This window comes from Sinocyclocheilus grahami, unplaced genomic scaffold, assembly GCF_001515645.1.
Source record: "Sinocyclocheilus grahami isolate Dianchi unplaced genomic scaffold, SAMN03320097.WGS_v1.1 scaffold5.1, whole genome shotgun sequence".
Classification (NCBI taxonomy): Eukaryota; Metazoa; Chordata; class Actinopteri; order Cypriniformes; family Cyprinidae; genus Sinocyclocheilus; species Sinocyclocheilus grahami.
The window spans coordinates 3,553,841-3,570,858 of record NW_015505184.1 but is presented as its reverse complement, the minus strand read 5'-3'; the positions used below and the strand labels follow the sequence as shown (position 1 = coordinate 3,570,858).

The 17,018-nt window shown below is 35.7% G+C and overlaps 2 protein-coding genes across 4 annotated transcripts in view; both read right to left on the bottom strand.

The window, feature by feature from the left end:
• Nucleotides 1–2,159: 2,159 nt before the first annotated feature.
• Nucleotides 2,160–10,338, bottom strand: LOC107586459 (uroporphyrinogen decarboxylase). Of its 2 annotated transcripts, XM_016273829.1 has the most exons (10): nucleotides 10,170–10,338; nucleotides 8,724–8,836; nucleotides 8,531–8,610; nucleotides 8,386–8,448; nucleotides 8,102–8,299; nucleotides 6,797–6,958; nucleotides 6,478–6,615; nucleotides 4,521–4,621; nucleotides 3,127–3,193; nucleotides 2,160–2,712 (listed from the first exon to the last, which is right to left on the bottom strand). In XM_016273829.1, exons 1-10 carry the CDS (start codon nucleotides 10,190–10,192, stop codon nucleotides 2,548–2,550), a joined length of 1,110 nt encoding a protein of 369 aa, XP_016129315.1. In that variant the 5' UTR covers nucleotides 10,193–10,338; the 3' UTR covers nucleotides 2,160–2,547. The 2 variants fall into 2 exon arrangements, with proteins under 2 accessions (XP_016129315.1, XP_016129323.1); XM_016273837.1 differs by lacking the exon at nucleotides 2,160–2,712 and having other exon boundaries at nucleotides 3,132–3,193; nucleotides 4,490–4,621.
• Nucleotides 10,339–11,313: 975 nt separating this feature from the next.
• The window catches only part of LOC107584583 (tyrosine-protein kinase Lyn-like), a 10,466-nt gene continuing 4,761 nt past the window's right edge, over nucleotides 11,314–17,018 (bottom strand). For both annotated transcript variants that reach the window (XM_016271290.1, XM_016271300.1), the window contains exons 8-13: nucleotides 16,555–16,707; nucleotides 15,104–15,286; nucleotides 14,648–14,724; nucleotides 13,381–13,534; nucleotides 13,056–13,187; nucleotides 11,314–11,959 (exon numbers count right to left, since the gene is read on the bottom strand). In XM_016271290.1, coding sequence (XP_016126776.1) covers nucleotides 11,757–11,959; nucleotides 13,056–13,187; nucleotides 13,381–13,534; nucleotides 14,648–14,724; nucleotides 15,104–15,286; nucleotides 16,555–16,707 — 902 coding nt within the window. In that variant the 3' untranslated portion in view covers nucleotides 11,314–11,756. The remainder of the gene's footprint in view (nucleotides 11,960–13,055; nucleotides 13,188–13,380; nucleotides 13,535–14,647; nucleotides 14,725–15,103; nucleotides 15,287–16,554; nucleotides 16,708–17,018) is intronic.

The window sequence follows — 17,018 nt, the reverse complement described above, 5'->3', positions numbered from 1 at the left end:
CTTCATACATTGCTATAAATAATATACCTTTTTTGATCACACTTTTGTTTTGTTAACATGTCATTGTAAGAAAAGCAGCCTACAGTAAACACATTTTGAATCATTTCAATTTTACAAGTTGGACTCCACCATACTGACACCAACTTGAAATCCGTCCCCAAGATTTCAAATCAATCTTAGGCCAAGCCCCCCAAAACCCTCCTATCTGATAAAGCAGTGATAGTGCCAGGACCTGACAAATGATGTACAGTCTGCGGTCTGCAGGAACATATTGGATTTTCAGGCCTGCTGATTTGCTGAGAGATTGAGCCCAAACCCCCACTTTTATCCCCCTTGTGGCTTCCTAAAGGAGACCTTGGGGAATTCAGCTTTTTTTTTTTAGTGGATTCATTGTTGCAATTAAAAATAATGCCAGGAGCCCCTTGAGGAATCTCAGAATAAGTGTGTGCACGTGTGTGTATGCGCTTGTGCCTCACTAGGAAAAGGGCCCAGCCCCCCAATCACAGCTGTGCTCCATGGACACAAACTAGCGGCGAGCGACAGGGGCTTAAAAATCCAACAACACTAATCAGCAAATTGATTACAGGACGTTTCTTCTTTCAGCGGGGCTTACAGCACCTAACACACAATCAAGGCCAGACTTATCCTGCATTGACAACACCGCACACCAGCAGATGAGGGTAAAAGAAGGCTGCAGCTGCCACCATTTCACACTAAATGACCGTATGCGTGTGTGGAAAAACATCCATCATGTTGTTTCAATTTACAGTCTGTGGTTGCTTGTAAAACAGACAGTGAATTAGAAATCATTCTGTTACGCTGACAAATGACAGATCTGCAAGCTCGTATCAAAATTACGCCGTTTCATATACACAAACGGGTTTCTGAAAGCACCAACACGATTGAAAAATGTATAGTAATTCCAATAAATCCTTGTTTTGAAGTTCAGGGTTCTGGTGCTGGGGAATCCCACTCCCACCCTCCCAAAAACAAAAAACAACTGGATTTAAGGATTTTCTTACCCGGGGTGCTTATTCCTCGTTTGGTATTACGTCCTCTGGGATTAACATTTCTATTACTAAATGTGAAAAGCAGTAAGAGACAGTAATCATAGATCAAGAGAGTGAACCCCCCACCGAAAGACTCATGCAAAACAAAGGGGATAGAAAAAAAAATGGTTGCACTTGATTTAGGTATGTGACATTCAGCTCGGAGAAATTCCCCTGAGGGGTGTTTGTCTTAAAAGGATCACTCGTTATTTCACGTCATATAAAACATCCATTGATATGTACACACATTCTCAGAGGTTCATTAGTGTCAGTCACAATTCCAGTGAAGACAGTCTCAGCCCAGATGTTACTATGGTACTGCATTAAAAACAAACCCATACAGCGCTTCGGATTTAATCAGATTTTATCCTTCACTTATTCCACATTCTTCTGTGATCGTACAGTGCATCGGCTCTAATGAAAACACATCAATCCAACTGAGAAAGGCATGTTTCGACTGAAAATTATATTAAAGATTAGATGGATTGGTGTGGAGCCATTATAAAAAGTAGGTAAAAATAGTCATAATACATAATACTACATAATCATTGAAATGAGTCGGGACCAGCCTTTTGGGCGAATCTCTCAAAAGCCTGTCAGGAAATATCTGGGTCACATTTCACCACAAAATCATTAGGAGAAAAAAAGAAATTATATTTTGCATAAAGAAAATGAAGCCAACATTTCAGACAATTAAGATGTTTGGCATATAGGCAAAATTTACCCTCAAATTCTCATTCAGATTTTACTTTGTTGATATCATTATATGATTATTATCGTAATACAGTATTTTTATTTTTTTTAAACTGCTTTAAAAAAAAAAAAAAAACTAAAATCAGCATAAATTAAGGCGAGCTATACTTTTTTAAAATTTAAATAATATACATATATAGTATACGTTGTAATTTTAATAATAATAAATATATATATATATATATATATATATATATATATATATATATATATATAATTAAAATGTATATTATATATGTAATAACTTTTGTTGGGAAAAAAAAAAGAAAAGATAAAAATGCCATCTGAAATTGTCATGTCTAGGTTCAGTAATTTCACTTTAATGGCAATAAACAGGTTCTTTTCATTGCCATTAAAGTGAAATAACTGAACATAAATACAAGAGCCTGAGGAAAAAAAATGCTCATTTTAGAAGAAAATTTCCGATAGCACTTGGAGGCTTTTGCATCTAAACTCTTCATATAGTTCTTTTTTTTTGTTCTCACATTATGGTACTGTAAATGGGAATCTTTTTGCATTATGGTAATGAGAATTTTGGAGGGAAATGTGAAATCTATGTACTTAATGGTCCTTTCATATTTATATATTTTCTTATTTCTTTTCATTTTGGAGTGAAATATGACTGGACATTTTTGGACAGGTTTTGCGAGAGGTTCACCCTGTGACATATCTAATGCTATAGTGCTGCACACCAACAGTTGTGGTTTCTCCTGTGCTTCAGGTCTTCTGATGGGAGAGTAGCGTCTTATTTGCGGTTGAGGAGCTGGTGAGAGTGTGTGTGAACAGCCTCTACGAACGCGCCCACATTGTCTGGGTCCATATCGGGGTACAGACCGTGACCCAGATTAGCGATGTAGCCCTTGGTGCCAAAGCCCTCCAACATCCTCTTCACAATCTCTGATATTCGTTCCTGATCACACATAAATGAAGAGAAGGGTTTGTGTTGGATATCATACATCAGGTCAAAATCTATGAGCTACGGTTTTTCAAACACCCCCATAATTTCTGAAATGATGGTGGAAGAAATGTATTTCGGAGGCATTGAGACAATGCTATGAAAGCCATGCTTGTAATGAACGAGCAATGAAAGCCAAAGGCGGCTCTGTGTGGAAAACAGCTGCTCTTACAGTTCATATTTCCAGCAGGGCCTAAATTTGTAAAGACAAAATGGCCTCTTTATTTTGAAATGGACTAACCAGAAGTGAAGTAAAGCTTTTGAAGCACAAAACACTTCTATACAGCATAGACTAAACTGAAGCGATGCAGAGAACTGGTTGGGTTTCAAAGGATCCATGATTCTGTTGCGAATTGTTTCTTTCCTCACCTTTGTGGCGTATAGAGCGCAGGGATCCATGTTGCCTTGCAAACTAACTTTTCCTCCAGTCCTGATACTGAAAAGCACAAACATAACATAAAAATATATATAAAAGAACACTTACACTGAGAAACAGTCAAACATCACACCAGCCAAAAGTTTCTCATGATCTTAAAAAAATTAGCTAAAAGTTACTTTAAATATACCTGTGGTTCTGTATGGACCTCTTTACAAAACTAAATTTTTAATCAATTAACTTTTTATTTAGAAATGGATGAATTGAACCAGATAGTGTAAGAAGAGCAGCCACTATTTGAATGGGAGTGTTTAATCTAAAATAGGAGTTTCTAAAAAACAACAACAACAACAACCATTCAATTTGTTTAGGACAGCAACTATAAAATTCCCATAATTCCATTGGTTGATGACTCTATTCTATTCTATTTTATTATTAAAATGTATTTTAAATTGTACAAACCCAATTCCAAAAAAGTTGGGACACTGTACAAATTGTGAGTTTAAAAAGGAATGGAATAATTTACAAATCTCATAAACTTTTATTTTATTCACAATAGAATATAGATAACATATCAAATGTTGAAAGTGAGACATTTTGAAATGTCATGCCAAATATTGGCTCATTTTGGTGTATAAAGAATAGTTGTTTGTCCAAATCTTTGACTAGTACTTTATGTACATACAGTGCCTTAATGGACTATTCAGACTCAACCAAACCCTTTCATTCTAATCGATTAGAAATCCTATATTGACATTTGGCGGTTTCTGATATTTCTGTTTTAAAATTTATAAACTGGAGTTTCACCTGTATTTCTTTTTAGTATTATTTTTGTTATTTGATTTTATTTTTTTGTACAGCACTTATTAGTATTGTGTGTATTATTATGTGCTTTATAAATAAATTGGAATTGAGAGGTGGTAGTATTATGTTGTAAAAGTGGTTTTAATCAGCAGAATTGGGCATCTTATTTTTATTAAAAGAAAGAATGGATGGTCCAAATACATACAGTAAAAGACAATCCGTTTAAAAAAAGTGAAACTTGATCACTTGCGATCCTAAAAACAGGGCTAAAGAACAAAAAGGAAAAGGTCTTCTAATGGGCCAGCCAAAGCCCTGATCTCACTCCAACTGTGACTCTATTCGAAATCTAATAAACCTGACCAATCTGGAGCAAATCTGCCTGAAAGAAGAGGCCAAAAATCACACCTATACAAATGTGAGTTTCAATTCTTTGAAATAAAACTATCAAGGAACAAAACTGCAGTAAAGGATCTGGAAGCGAGACTTGCTTATGAGTGTGAATACTTTTGCAAGGCGCCGTCTGAATAGAACACTGAAATCAGAAAAACTCCCATCTAAGCTGCTTCACATCTCAGTGACTGACCGTGCTGAACGCGGATCTATGGTCCAGTCGAGACCCACCACTTCATAACCAGACTCGGAGAGGTCCTCAAGTCCATAATGACCATCTTTAGCAAAAACAATCTGAACATGAAACAGAAAAGACAAAAGTTATAGAGGAGCTGAGGGATCACTGAAGGAGATCCTCCGTGGAAACTTTCAAAAGAGATGCCTGCAAGAAAACCTGACCTGATACTGACAGCTAGTGGCAAATCATGTTATCACAAGTGTGCATGTTTACTGTAGTGTGCATAGAGTAACATTGCTGGTGTCCAGACACTTGTGCGCAAAAAGAAAACGTTAGCACTATTTAATCATTTTCATTATTAAGTCAATAAAAACAATGCTTAACAGCTAAATAGTTTGATTACGGTTTACTATGAATACATGAAAATATATCAATGTATTATGGGCATTTCTAACTATCTAAATGAACATTAACTATTGTTATTATATAATAATTAAAATAATAATAAAACCCTCTCATATCACTGTAGTTTCACAGTCCCTTGCTTTCAGCTCAGCTCTAGTCTTAAAGGACCACTCTTTATTTCTATAATTTTCCAACTCCCCTAGAGTTAGTTTTACCGTTTTCGAATCCATTCAGCCGATCTCCGGGTCTGGCGGTAGCACTTTTATCTGTAGCTTAGCATAGATCATTGAATCTGATTAGACCGTTAGCATCTCGCTCAAAAATGACCAAAGAGTTTCGATATTTTTCCTATTTAAAACTTGACTCTTCTGTAGTTACATCGTTTACCAAGAACGACGGAAAATGAAAAGTTGCGATTTTCTAGGCCGATATGGCTAGGAACTATACTCTCATTCCGACGTAATAATCAAGGAACTTTGCTGCCATACCAGGGGTGCAGCAGGCGCAATTATATTATGCAGTGCCTGAAAATAGTCCCTAGCTAGGTAACTTCCAAAGTGACCGGCACTAAGTTTGTGTAATATCTTAAATATCTTCTGAATCGTCTCTCACAAATGACTCCATGGTTGCAATGCACACTCCCTGTGCAAGCAGGTGGTCACGTTGGTTACGTTGACGGAAGTTGGCCTATTTTCAGGCGCTGTGTAATATCATTGCGCCTGCTGCACCCATGGTACGGCAGCAAAGTTCCTTGATTATTACGCCGGAATGAGAGTCAGAAGAGTCAAGTTAAGTAGGAAAAATATAGAAACTCTTTGGTCATTTTTGAGCGAGATGCTAACGGTCTAATCAGATTCAATGATCTATGCTAAGCTAAGCTAAAAGTGCTACCGCCAGACCCGGAGATCGGCTGAATGGATTCGAAAACGGTAAAACTCAACCGTTTAAATTGCAGCACTTCTCATTCCTACTAAAAAAAGTTATATATTTCAAATACATTTATTTCATACCAAGTATAGTTCAAATCTATTAACATATTTACTGACAGATAACTCAAGACTTACTGATATAAAAATCCTAATCAAACTTTACTTGGCATATTACTTGAGCACAATGCACTTTTCTTAATATGAATGTGTTTTAATGTCACTATTGATGCAGATTGTATGATCTTTGAATAATATCTGAAATGCTAAATATTTAAAGTGTACCTGAACTATACTTGCAATAGTTCCACTTTAGCACAATCAAATATACTAAGTATATCTTTAATTGTACAATTTAGCAGACTTTAAGTATACCAGTTTAGTATGCTAAAAGTACAATTGCAGGACATTTTATCAAGTACATAAATTAAAAAAAAATTATTTGTAGTATACTTGGCACGAAATAAATGTATTTGAAATACATTTAAGTATATTTTTCACTAGGGATGTTACTGACACCTTGGGATGAATCAATTATGTTGCTGTTTTCCACATTTCAATCACATATTAATAAAGTTAAGTGTTACTTAGTAAATCATAGTTAAAGCTAAAGAGAGATTAAAATGTCAAACTCTATTTACCATAGGCACATTGTCCAAACCAGATTCTTTGATCTTGTCTTTAACACGGCGACCAATGTCTCTCAGATATGGCAGAGAAAACTCTTTAAACTCCACTGGGCCCAAACAACCAGTATGAGACTCGAAAACCTGCAGAGCCTAAACAAAAGACAAGATAAGGAAATTAGTGAAAATTGACCGTATACAGGTGCATCTCAATAAATTAGAATGTCATGGAAAAGTTCATTTATTTCACATTCTGTGTCCATAAAAACTTTACAGAACATCAGTTTTTTTTAAACCATTCTCCTCTGCGATCTCAATTCATTCATTCTCTCACCTGAGCTCCAGCTTTCACCTGTCCCAGAAGATACTCCACTATGACGTCTCTTAGCTGGCTCAGGAGTTTGTGGCTGGCCTCTGGATACCTGTAGAGCCAGCGTTTAGCCTTTGAGTGCGTCGCGGAGCCTCCTCCTTCAATCATGTAGGACATTAGAGTCCACTGCCATTCATAAGAGATACAAAAGATGATGATGGAGACCATTAATGTCCATTAGCATTTCAAAGTTTGTTTTTGAAAGTAGTTTTTGCTCAGCAAGGCTGCATTTATTTGACAATACAGTAAAAACAGTATACCATTACAATTCAAAAGAGCTGTTTTATATTTTAAAATATAATTAATTCCTGTGATCGCAAATCTGAATTTTCAGCATCATTACTCCAGTCTTCACTCTCACATAATTCTTCAGAAATTATTGTAATATGCTGATTTGGTGCTCAAGAAACATTTCATATTTTTACCAATGTTAAATAGTTATTATTTTTTTGTGGAAACCACAATATATATTTGCCAAGATTCTTTGATGAACACAAAGTTCAAAAGGACAGCATTTATTTGAAATAAAAATTTAATTGAATGCATTCTTGCTGAATAAACGTAATTTCTTTCAAAATGAATAAATACAAATCTTACTGCCCCTAAACTTTTGAATGGAAGTGTTTATAGATCATATGTGACCCTGGACCACAAAACCGGTCATAAGGGTCAATTTCCCGAAATTGGGATTTCTACATCATCTGAAAGCTGAATAAATAGGCTTTCCATTGATGTGTAGTTTGTTGGCTGAGATACAACTATTTGAGAATCTGGAATCTGAGGGTGCAAAGAAATCAAAATACTGAGAAAATCGCCTTTAAAGTTGTCCAAATGAAGTTCTTAGCAATGCATATTACTAATCAAAAATTAATTTTTGATATATTTACAGTAGGAAATTTACAAAATATCTTCATGGAACATGATCTTTACTTAATATCCTAATGATTTTTGGCCTAAAAGAAAAATCTATAATTTTGACCCATACAATGTTTTTTTGGCTATTGCTACAAATATACCCAAGCGACTTAGGACTGGTTTTGTGGTCCAGGGTCACATATTAATAATATGCAGTTGGCAGCAGTTTAAATGATCAATTTTGCAAAACAACCATATTGTTTTGTTACTGTCAAACATCTAAACATTTGCTTCCATTTAGGTTCCAATAGAAATATTAAACAATTTATGTTTTGATTTGTTATCCCCAAACATCTTGTGCATTTTTAAAGCAGTATCTTTAGTCACGTGAGGATTGTTGCTTGGTTTTCTCACCGGAGCTCCAGTGAAGCCGATGAGAGGAACTTTTCCCTCTATTCTGTGTCGTGTCAGTGTGATGGCTTTAAACACGTAGTCGAGTTCAGACGACACGTCCACTTTAGTCTTTAGTCTCTGCAGATCTTCAGGCTCCTTCAGTGGTTCTGGGAATGTGGGGCCTTTACCTGGACACATCTGAACCTCCATTCCCATGGCCTGGACATACACATTTTATATATAAATAGACATCATATTCTTTGGTAATTCGGTAAATCAGCGGTCAAATTATGACCCTCGTTCACCTGAGGGACCACCAAGATGTCAGAGAAGATGATGGCAGCATCAAATGGGAATCGTCTGAGTGGCTAAAACAGAAAATTGAGACAGTGTTAAAAGTCAATATGTTATAAGAAGCATGTAAGAATGAAGGTGCTCAGCGGTGCTGACCTGTAGAGTAAGCTCACAGCAAGCTTCAGGAGAGCGGCATGTCTCAAAGAAATCCTTCCCTGCCCTCGATTCCCTGAACTCTGTAAATAGAGCCACAGAGACACTAGATGGTAAATACACTGCATACTGAATAAAAAAAAAAGAACAGCTTCATGGTAAATAATCACATTTAGCACATAAGATTGGAACATACCTGGCAGATAGCGGCCAGCCTGTCTCATACACCACACTGGAATGTGCTCAATCTCTTCTCCTCGAGCGGCTCTCAGGAATGTGTCGTTCTTCAGCTCTGGAAAGTCTTTGGGGCTGGGATGGAAAACAGCCATCAAATTCTCTCAATAACTCTTTTACACAACATTACTTTTCACTCATTTTCATGCATCATTTGTACTCAGAAGCCCCTCCCTTTGCTTGAGATGATCAGGTTTCACAGATGTGTTAAGCAGCAAGTGAAGAGAGTAGATAAGGGCTTCTGAGATCAGGGGACTAATGGTTTACGCTTTCTTCACAGCTTGATAAGCATTTGTGCAGAGAGAGCCACAAAAACACACCCTGTTGTCTACAATACAAAGCCACGCAGATAAACCCTAGCATTCAAATGTTGTCAGTATGTTTTTTTGTGAAAGAATTTAATAGTTTTATTCAGGAAAGACGACCGAAACAGTGTATATGTTTGCATTGTTGCAAAATAATTATATTCCAAGTAAATGCATTTCTTTTGAACTCTATTCTTTAAAGAATCTGTAAAAATGTTTTCAACAGTGATAATAAAAACGTTTGAACAGTAGTGTATGTCATGTGTATTGAAATGTAAATATATAATTACATAAATAGACAATCGAGTAGGAGTGGTCAAAAAACATTATATTAATGATTTGTGACCCTGGACTACAAAACCAGTCATAAGTAGCATTGGTATATTTGTAGCAATAGCCAAGAACACATTGTATGGGTCAAAATTATCGATTTTTCTTTTATGCCAAAAATCATTAGGATATTAAGTAAAGATCATGTTCCAAGAAGATATTTTGTAATTTTCCTACCATAAATACATCAAAACTTAATTTCTGATTAGTAATATGCATTGCCAAGAACTTAATTTGGACAATTTTCTCAATATTTAGATTTTTTTGCACCCTCAGATTCCAGATTTTCAAATAGTTATATCTCAGCCAAATATTGTCCTATCCTAACAATATTCATACATCAACGGAACTTTAAAACTGGTTTTGTGGTCCAGGGTCACATTTGATAATGATACCCTGCATTACTATTCATTATTGACTTATCAATACCGAGATGCTCTTTGGTTATAAAATAATAGAACATATTTTGTGATTTAATTAATTAAAGACATTTATCAGTAAAATTAATATTGCAATTCTTCTTTTTTGTATCTGACCTTTGAACACTTAAATTAGACCGCTGAGGGACGTGAGTTTCCCACAGTTTACAGTTACTAAACTACTACTTTTCTCACACTAGCTACTACCTACTTTGCATTACCTGCCTGTATAATCGATAGATGCTTTATAAACGAACGTTTTTATCTTGTCAGTGAGTTGATCTGGTTCTACAACAACACATATAATCAAATCATTATAACACGTAGATCAGCATTCATTCATCATTAACTTACAGAATCAGACTGTCCTTATCCATTGCTGCCAGCTTCAAAGAAGAGTTGAATGAGAGTTTGCAGGCTTGACAAGCTGTTTTACTCTGTCTCTGACCGACACTGTGTTGTAACTATAGACTGTATAACGGTTCTAACAAATGAACAAAGTCACGCCTCCAATTTGAAGGGCGCAGCCATCTTGAAATGGTCACATGACCATAAATGGGCGGGACTTATAGAGGACGGGAATTAAAGGGAGAGTTCAGCCAAAAATTAAAACACTGTAATCATGTACTCACCCTCAAGTTGTTACAAACCGTTGTTATAATTTAATTCTTCTGCTGAACACAAAAGAAGATATTTTGAAAAATTCATGTAACCAAACAGTTTCTGGACTCTATTTTGTTTTCTCCATACAATTAGCTGCTCGGTGGCTACCAAACTATTTGGTTACCACATTCTTCAAAATGTCTTCGTTTCTGTTCACCAGAAGAAAGAAACTCATACAGGTTTGGAACAACTTAAGTGTTAACTTAAGTAAATGATCACAGAATTTTCATTTTTGGGTGAAATATCCCTTTAAAGAAGACTACTTTCAAGGTAATTTCCTTAGTTTTGGTAGTGTAGTATTTTATGGCCCAGAGAACTGTTTTATCAATCACAAAAGAGTCACTTTATTAGGTTTCTAGATAATGTACAAATGTACAAAATATTTTAAATATACAAAGCATTTCATTCTTAAAGCTAAACACAAGGCAATTTAAACTCTTAATTACAAAATATTGCCCTCTGTTACTGTTAATTATAGTAACATTATCAATATTGTTATTAAAATACGTAATGCTAAAAAAAAATGTCAAGATCACACTCTCTTTACAGTGGTTTACAGTGCATGGATTTCATTAGTCATTATTTGAATTCAAAGCAGAGGTTTTCGAAAAGAACTCAAGAACCTCCAAATATGATGATCCTTTTTGAGTTACCCTCTTACTAAAATATATAGGCAGCTGCTTAATGTCATTTATAAATTATTCACATCCTTTTAAGAAAATGTGTGATAGTTTAAAGACAAGTGTTTTACAGTGTTCATTTTCAGCGTTTACATTTGTGAATGTAACTAAACATCTTATTTCAATTCAAATGTTCAAATGTATTGGTATAGCTCTTTTTACAATAAATATCCTTCCAAAACAGCTTTACAGTTAACTTCGACAGCCCTAAAAGTAAAATCTTTTATTTTCTCTGAATTTATTTGCAGATAGCGGCCCCCAGACTCCAGTTTGCAAACCCCTCATTTAAAAAGAAGAAAAGAAAAGAAATGTTTTGATGTGTAAAAATAACAATGAAACTTTGGTAGGGCACGTTGAAACATAAAAAGTATTTACAAATTGAAATGCAGCCATTGAAATTTGAATGAGAAGAGCAAAAGTAGCAAATAGGTTGTTAAAACTTCAATTTGAAGCAGAAATAGAAAATCTGAACCTTGCTTACACATAAGCAGATTGATCCCATTATTAGTCACATATTACCACATTGATTCATAGATAAATCACAGATCTGTTGATCATCTTGAAACAGTACAAAAATATGATGGATGATCTCGCATCCTCATGGCTGCTGCTGGTACTGGCCCTCGGTGGCTGTGTAGAAGTCATCTAGTACACTCTGAATATAGTCGAACGTGGGCCGGTCATCTGGTTTACTCTTCCAGCACGAGGTCATGATCTCATAAAGTTCAGTGGGACAGTTTTCAGGACGGGGCATGCGGTAACCTCTCTGAACAGAGCTCATGACTTCACTGTTACTCATGCCTGAAGGTAAGAAAAAGAAGGAAGTGAAAGGGTTAGTGGACTGATAAAGAGACAGAGAAAAACTGAGTAATACATGTCACGCAGAGTCTTTTCAGAAAGGTATTTTTGTCAGTGTTTAAGACAAGATGCCAAAGGTGTCGTAACTCATTTTAACTAATACAGTAGTCAACATTTGAAGAGGATCAAAAAAGTTGCCCTAAGACAAGAACGCATTATGGTTTTAGGTTTTAGGACAACTTTGATGAAAGGTTTTGATCCCCTTTAAAACGTTGACTAGTGTAGATATCACCATACTTTACTAGTTTTGTTTTGTTTGTTTAAATATGCAAATGGTAAATTATCCATTTAAATATGTAAATATTCACTCATTTGTATACATTTTCATAAAATGTTATGTGATCAGGTGAATGATGTATAAACAAACCTCTCCATAAACCTTCAGAATACATATAGAAGTGAAACTGTAAAGTTTGGTTTACACTGCCGATCAAAAGTTTGGGATCAGGAAGATTTTTCATGTTTTTTTAAGGATGCTCTGATGATCATCAAGGCTTTATTTATTTGATTAAAAATACAGAAAAAAACTGTAATATTGCCAAAATATTATTTCAATTGAAATTTTCAAAATACAATTTATTTCTGTGACGCAGCGCTGAATTTTCATCAGCCATTACTCCCGTCTTCAGTTTCACATGATCTTTCAGAAATCATTCTAATATGCTGATTTATTATCAGTGTTGAAACCGTTGTGCTGCTTAATATTTATTTGGAACCTGTGATACTTTTTTCTTTGATTCTATGATGAATAAAAAGTTGAAAAGAACAGCGTTTATTCAAAATAGAAATCTTTTCTAATAATATAAGCCTTTACTATCACTTTTTATTCATTTAACACATCTATGCTGAATAAAAGTATTAAATTCTTAAACACAATTTGACCAGTAGATGTCGATAAAGTCCTGACAAAAGAATCAGTTTTGTTATCTTCACTCCATTGCAGCTTTCTCTTGGAGTAATGCTGATACCTCCAAATAAAACTGGAATGCTTTATTTAAACTGAAATGCAATCAAGGTGCCATTATCTCAATTATATTACCTGGATACGGATTTTTCCCGTATGTTATAATCTCATACAGGAGAACCCCAAAGGACCACATATCGGATTTGATGGTGAAAGAACCGTAGTTGATGGCCTCGGGTGCCGTCCATTTGATAGGAAATTTTGCTCCTGAGACACAGAACACACAAAATTCACACAGATCAGTCAGGTCTGCTGATGCAGGAAAACTATCACAATATCAGTATGCATATAACAGCCTCAGCAGGCACAGTCTGGAGAGGCGTCTGACATAGTAATGCTGTAGAAAATAACTTGTCCATTCAATATGCTGCTAAAGCACTGAAAGGTGTCACACACTCACCTTCTCTGGCTGTGTATTGGTCATCCTCAATCACTCTGGCCAGGCCAAAATCAGCTATTTTGCACAACAGGCTATCTGAAACCAGCACATTAGCTGCCCTCAGGTCTCGGTGGATATAATTCTTCTTCTCAATGTAGGCCATACCTTCAGCTATCTGCAGAGACACACACAAAACTCAGCATCACTGACAGAAACAAACACACACTCAGTTTGGGTCAGTAAGATTTTTTTAAATTGAGCACACTGACACATTAAATTGAACGTGTATGAAAGTAAAGACGTTTATAATGTAACAAAAGATTTATATTTCAAATAACTGCCCTCTTTTGAACTTTCTATTCATCGAAGAATCCTGAAAAAGTTTTCAGAAAAATAGTAAGCAGCACAACTGTTTTCAACATTGATAATATTAAGAAATAAGGCAACAAATTAGTATATTAGATCTGATCATGTGACACTGAAGACTGGAGTAATGGCTGCTGAAAATTCAGCTTTGCCATTGTAGGAATAAATTACATTTTTAAATATATATATAAAAAAAAAAGTTATTTGAAATTATAATAATATTTCACAATATTTTACAATATTTTTGATAAAATAAATGCAGCTTTGGATCACAGTCTAGATCACAGTAAATCAGCAGTTCATGGGGTTTTTCCACTTCAGAAGTGGGTGTAGTCGCATTTCTCATATAATTTTAACAGAGTAAAAGTTGCTTTAACAAAGGGAAAATGATGGTGTCTCACTTCCCCATTGGCATCCTCTTTCACTCTAAAACAGGATGTGCAATTTTGCTATTTGATGCTGTTTCACCAGAAATCTGATTCTAGGCAATCTTAAAGTCCTAAAGACTCACACTGAAAACAAATTTTCTTCCTTAGATTTAGTTTTTGTCTTTTGGATTGTCTTTTGAAGCAGTTATGACTGTAAATATTGTATGATGTCTATAATGCTTTAACCAGCCTTTTTTTTTTCATTGGTTACCTCAGCATTATTATGGCTGTCACAAGATATAGAAATTCTAACTTAAACTTAGATTTGTAAATCTAATACGATTTTTAATTCCTGAGAAAATGACTGACTGACTGATTTTTCTTTGTTTTTAAATACGTGCAGACAAAAGAATCGGTTCCTCTTTTTCTTCAACTAATGGAAAAAGTGATGTCAGCCTCCTGACGCAAAAACCCGTAAAGTTACCCCAGAAACACGAAAATGGAGGGCTAAGAGAAGAGAAGGCTAATTCATGTCTTGAACCAATATTTTTTACCTGTGCAGAAAAATCTATTAGCTTCGGTAACTGTACTTTGCAGCCAGCTGCACTTTTCAAGAAATCCAATAAGCTTCCTGTAGAAGAAGAAACAAACCGTTATATAAATGTCACTGAGAACGCAATTTTCTTGCAACTGTAACTCTCACATAGTTTTTAATCATTGAAAGAGTATTTCCTTAACACTTCAGTATAGGGACCAATTCTCACTATTAACTAGTTGCTTACTAGCATGCATATTATTAACATATTGGCTGTTTAGTACTTATAAAGCACATATTCTGCATTACCATATTCTACACCCCAAATCCTACGTAAAACCTAAACTTAACAACTACCTTAATAACTATTACTAAGCAGCAAATTAGGAGTTTATTGAGGCAAAAGCAATAGTTAATGGTTTGTTAATAGTGGGAATTGGACCTTAAAATAAAGTGTGACCAGTACTTCTTGTACCATTTGCCATGAATTCAGTGATGATGTAGATGGGCTCAGTTTTGGTGACGACAGCATAGAGGCGCACGAGTCTGTCGTGCTGTAAGGTTTTCATCAGGTTGGCCTCCTCTAGGAAAGCCTCCACTGACATTGTGCCCGGCTTCAGCGTTTTCACCGCCACTTTTGTGCTGTTATTATAGTAGGCTGCGAACAAAAAGAAACCACAATTAAACCCATGGTTCTGTGCACTTCTCTGTGGTTTTCAATAAACTTCCTGTTCCAACGCCACAGTCGCAGTCCAGCTACAAAACAACAAACTAAAGGCTGAGTCTAACACGAAACCTAGCGAGAAATGCAACCATGCAACAGAGAATTTATCAGTATAGATATAGGAACTGTCAGTTGGCCCTAAAAAACCTTTTATAGGAACCGACTCCTCCGAATCCTCACATTTTCTCACCAAGGATCTTATGCAACTCACTGCTATCCATAAACTACATTTCTCAGAAGTGATGACACAGTGCCACTATGTCCAGGACTGTTACTGACCTCTGTGGTTTGCGTGTGCTCATCCCTTATTCCACTTAAATGCCATTTCCCTGTTCATTCAAAATTACAGACAACTTTCATATGAATTATCTGGACATGTGATGCCCAAATGTGCATCTTAGCCATTGAAATCTAATAGTTTGTCTAAAATGTTGAGACGTAACAAAGTGGGGCACACCAAACAGAAGGAAGTCTTTCCGTTGAGTGTGTTTCTGTCATCGTACGGACTTATAGTTGTGTTTAAGGTCTGGCAACGCTGTGCCAACAAGGTCACAGGGCGCCAAAGGAAACATCTTGGCCACGGGCGGTCGAGAGCCATTTGTATATTTGCGAAGACCGCTTCCTGCAATTCATCATGTCGGCTGAAAGGGAAAGAGGCACATGAATAATAACGAAATCCAAATGCAAATCCTGCGTCAGTTGCATAGCAGTTTCCTCCTCAGATCTGACTGATAAGAGTCGCGTTTGTGCCGGGTCTCTGTGTACTATCAGTCTGAGCTATAAGGGAGCCATTCATGCCAGCCAGAAGCCACAGCAGGAAGACTCGAGATTTGAATGCAAGTTGTCAAAGCTTTTATGGCTCAAAGAATTAGATAGTAACAATAAGCCTACACATGTTCAAAGAAGGTCGATTAATGGATACAAACACTGAAGGATGTCACTTCTAAGCCCACTGAAGAGCACATAAAACGCAGTTTTCTTTTTGATCAAGCGCTTGGGGAATCTTAGAGACTGAGAGAATTTGAATAACAAGACCATAAAGAAGAGAGCAACACTTTTCTGTAGTTTAGCAAAGCTGAACGTGTAATCGACTTCTGATGAAGGAAACACTCCATGGCTAAATGCATGTTTGTGACTTCAGGCGAATTCCAGATCTTTTGTAAATCATTGACAGGCTGAAAGGCTTCATTTCCTTAACTCACCCATCCACACCTCTCCAAACTGTCCTGCTCCGAGCTTCTTCACCATCTTTATGGATTCTTTAGAGATTTCCCATGCATCTTTGTCCCAAGGCTTCTGTGCTTTTGGCTTCTCACATGGTTTCTCTAGTTTTCGACACAATCCGTCTGGTTGTTCTGTGACAAAATGATGCACATCCTTCTTATTTTAGCAAACTATGTTTAATTAATATGTAATATATAATACACACACACACACACACACACACACATATATATATATATATATATATATATATATATATAATAAAAATCATATAACAATACATTTATAAATGCATTAATATTTATTTATACATTAATAAATAAATTAAACATTTAATATTAAAGCACACATTTTATTTATGCAGCTATAAAGTGTATTATGATTTATTTTTTAGCATCATTGGAACTTACTGTGGTAATGTTTTATCATGCTGTTGATGTCA